The sequence below is a fragment of the Branchiostoma belcheri genome, unplaced genomic scaffold (genome assembly GCF_001625305.1).
Source record: "Branchiostoma belcheri isolate BF01 breed outbred unplaced genomic scaffold, Haploidv18h27 scaffold57, whole genome shotgun sequence".
Classification (NCBI taxonomy): domain Eukaryota; kingdom Metazoa; phylum Chordata; class Leptocardii; order Amphioxiformes; family Branchiostomatidae; genus Branchiostoma; species Branchiostoma belcheri.
Window position 1 is genome coordinate 531,274 of NW_017804209.1, and position 4,104 is coordinate 535,377.

Genomic DNA, 4,104 nt, shown 5'->3' on the forward strand with positions numbered 1-4,104 from the left:
AAAAAAGACGAAATTGTAAAGAAATGAACTTGAAGACTAGATTATTCGCCAAACCATATTCTGTGCCTATTTGCCTACCAACCCTCATCGACCACGTAGTATTTCAATAATAGAAAAGTTTAACTTTTTTTGACAAACTTTTTTTTTATTCGCACGCGCGCATCAGTTTTGGGGCTCCCGGAGGATGTCATCCATATAATCGAATCAACATGGCCTAATGACAAGGAAACAACAGAGAAACTAGAAAGGTAATATTTGCAAAGCAAATGCATAATGTTTACCTTCGCATATGGTCTGCTCTGTTAATTCTTACTCAAATACATTCATATAGGAGTATAAATCCCTCCTATTGATAAAATTGCAACATCACGTAATCCATGTAACCCAACATCCGTTACCATGGTGACAGACGTCAACAAATCAGGTCATTGGCCAGGTCAGAGGTCAGTATTTGGAACGGAAGAAGAAGAGGGAATGTAGCAAAAACAATATGTTTTCCTTCGTTAAACGAAATAATTGTCTTTTTCGTCACCACTTCTCCCTCAGGTCGCCATTCACGTTCAAATGCGGTCCGAACTACGCCCTAACTACGATCAGGAGCACGTACTGCAGCGCCCCTGGCGATCGGGCCTGGAAGTACAGCTGCACGTACATGGGGCTGGGGCATCAGGAGTGCTACTGGTCTCCGTTTGTGAACGACGTTGGCTCGGTCCTCTTTTACCAGTGTCCCTTTAACAGCATCGTCACCGGCTTCTACAGGTGGGAAACCTCAATTTATTTTTACCTCCATGAAAAATGGAGGTATTGTTTTTGCCGTGTCTGTGTATGTGTGTGTGTGTGTGTGTGTGTGTGTGTGTGTGTGTGTGTTCTGTGTGTGTGTGTGTGTGTGTGTGTGTGTGTGTGTCTGTGCGTGTGTGTGTGTGTGTGTGTCTGTGCGTTTGTGTTTCCGCACATTTGTAGCCAGCATAACTTTTGAACCTTTGGATGGATTGTAATGATATTGAGTAGGGTGTTGGGTAGGCAAAGGTCAAGGTCAATTTTGGGCCTCCTTGGGCTAAGAGATGTTGGACAAAAAAGCATATTTTGTGTGTGGGGTCGTGTGGCGTAGCGGCTGAGTGCTCGACTCGGAATCAAGAGGTCCCCGGTTCGAGTCCTGACATGCCACCGATCGTGTGCCGTTGGGAAAGGCACTTTACACGACTTTCCTCACTTCGCTCGAAAGTAAAAATGAGTATTTCCTGTGCTGTATTTGTACTCTGTGTTGGTGGCGGCATAAAATAAGTTTGATAACTTGTGTGCCGTCGCCGTGTTTGGTCAAGAAATGTTGGAATTAAAAAAAATGCATATTTTTCAGCGAGTTTGACGCGTCCCAGAATGACCGCCGCTGGAAGGTAAAATGCTGCAGGACCGAGAAGAGTATCATCTACAACTGCCAGTTTGAAGCGCCCCCTTACTGTTAACTGTTGAACTGTATATTTGTGTGTGGGGTCGTGTGGCGTTGCGGCAGAGTGCTCGACTCGGAACCAAGAGGTCCCGGGTTCGAGTCCTGACATGCCACCGATCGTGTGCCGTTGGGAAAGGCACTTTACACGACTTTCCTCACTTCGCTCAAGTGAAAATGAGTATTGTCCTGTCCTGTATTTGTACTACTCTGTGTTGGTGGCGGTATAAAAAAAGGTTGATAACTTGTGTATCGTCGCCATGTTTGGTGAGTTTGACGCGGCCCAGAATGACCGCCGCTGGGAGGTGAAATGCTGTCCAACTGAGAGAAGTACCCTCTACAACTGCCAGTGTGAAGCGCCTCCTTACTGTAAACTGTTGAACTACATCTATTTGACAGTGGCGATCCCTTGCTGTTGTTTTATGAGCTGTGTTACAGTGGAGGTAGGGTTCATAGGCGCTACCAACTGACCCGGCCGACAGGTCTAGACCTTATTTTAGCCGAGTGGTTTGAACGTTGGAGTTTGAAGCTGGTGCTCGGGAGGTCCTGGGTTCAAACCCCGACCCGGGACCAGCAGGGGTTTTATCTGTTTCTACCCGCCCCTACTGTTTCTTACAGTTGAATATTTTACAGCGAGTTTGACGCGTCCCAGAATGACCGCCGCTGGAAGGTGAAATGCTGCAGAACCGAGAAGAGTATCAGAGTAAGACTACCCTCTACAACTGCCAGTCTGAAGCGCCCCCTTGCCACTAACTGTTGAACTACATCTATTTTGCAGTGTCGACCCCTTGCTGTGTAAAATCATTCTTTATTCACAAATAAAAGAAAGAAACATTGGACCCAGGTCACGTCGATCATAACTGACTGAACATGCAGGGAGACATTAGACATATATCACTATACAATACATCAGGACATACAACATTGCACAGTTTCCTTAAATATTGCACAGTTTTCATTAAATTATCACAAGAATTTTTTTTATGAACTGCCCATTTTACAGCGAGTTTGACTCTGCCCAGAATGACCGCCGCTGGAAGATAAAATGCTGTCGAACCGAGAAGAGTATCTTGTACAACTGCCAGAACAGCCTTCCAGCCAACACGCTGACGGAGGACCTCAAGTTCACGGTCTTCGGGAACTACTTTCTGCGCGGAGTGCTCGCAACCTTCAAGCGGAATGTGAGGAGGGGAGAAATGTAAGTGATGAGGCCGTTGGCATTACCATGTTCATGGAAGTCCGTTAGGCCATGTTGATTTGATTATATGGATGACATCCTCCGGGAGCCCCAAAACTGATGCGCGCGTGCGAATAAAAAAAGTTTTGCAAAAAAAAAGTTCTTTTCATTCTGAAATTTACGTGGTCATGAGGGTTGAGCAAATGGCACAGAATATGGTTTGGCGAATAATCTAGTCTTCAAGTTCATTTCTTTACAATTTCAACTTTCTTCGTTTGATTTTGGCATTCTACGACATTGGTATAGTTTTTATTAATTTTTTTTGTAACTTACGGTATATTTTTGCTCATTTTGCAACTGTTTTGTACGATTTACAGTATGGTTGAAACTTTTTTTTTTTTTGGAAACGGCCGAAAATTCATGCGCGCGCGGATGTCATCTATATAATCAAATCAACATGGCCTTACTGACAAACACTGGATAAATGTCGTTGTATCCAGATCATTGCTTTATCCAGAGTCATGCTCAGATATGATTCTGGATAGTTAACGTGCATCCAGAATCTCGGAGACTATCAAGAACCGTGCCTTTGGCAAATCTATACGTTCTATACGCAGAGACTATCCAGACCTGTACTTACTTATAAACCTGCATTTCTCCTCTGGTCTCTCAGTCACTGACGAAAGCTAGTGGATACTACCTGAAACGTCTGACCGTTTCCAAAATCATAATTTATCCAGTTGCTTGAGTAACTGCTTTTTGGCGTATCCAGACCTGTTTCTGATCCAACCCTAGCCCATTCAGGAACAGACATAGGCACAATACATACATATATTATACGACATTTGGCTGACCAATTGTTGATTGATTGATTGATTGTGTGATTGATTGATTGACTGATCGATCGATCTATTGATTGATTGTGTGATTGATTAATTGGTGATTCAATGTTTGATGATTGATTAGTGATTGATCAATTGGTTGATTGGTTGTCTGATTGTCTGATTGATTGATTGATTGCTCGATTGATTGATTTATTCATTGATTGATTGATTGATCGATTGATCGATTGATTGATTTGTTGATTGATTGATTCATTGATTCATTGATTGATTCATTGATTGATTCATTGATTGATTTCAGAGACCGCCGTTTCCAGTTCGTTACTTGCAGAATGACGTCAGAGAAGTCGAACTGAGAGGACGGACACGCGTCATCTCCAAGCAGATGTGGGGTCCTCCGCCTTGATTCATCTCTGACCTGACCTAACTAGCCTGGATACCATTCTCCGTAGTTTAAACCAGCGGAAACTAATGAGGATGGCACCAGGCTATGACCCAACCCGTGAGAAAAACACGAATATCGGTTGTTGACCCTATGGCAACGCGTTGGAAGTGGACTTGAGCTAAAAAAAAATCTCCAACCTAACACAGAATGACTTTATCAATTATATCAAGCCTAACAAACACACACACACACACACACA

General features: G+C 43.5%; 1 protein-coding gene across 1 annotated transcript in view; it reads left to right on the forward strand.

The window, feature by feature from the left end:
• The window catches only part of LOC109481632 (dermatopontin-like), a 3,709-nt gene extending 2,249 nt beyond the window's left edge, over positions 1 to 1,460 (forward strand). The window contains exons 2-3 of the mRNA XM_019784211.1: positions 547 to 759; positions 1,355 to 1,460. Of these exons, the coding sequence (XP_019639770.1) occupies positions 547 to 759; positions 1,355 to 1,460 (319 nt within the window). The remainder of the gene's footprint in view (positions 1 to 546; positions 760 to 1,354) is intronic.
• The last annotated feature ends 2,644 nt before the right edge of the window (positions 1,461 to 4,104 follow it).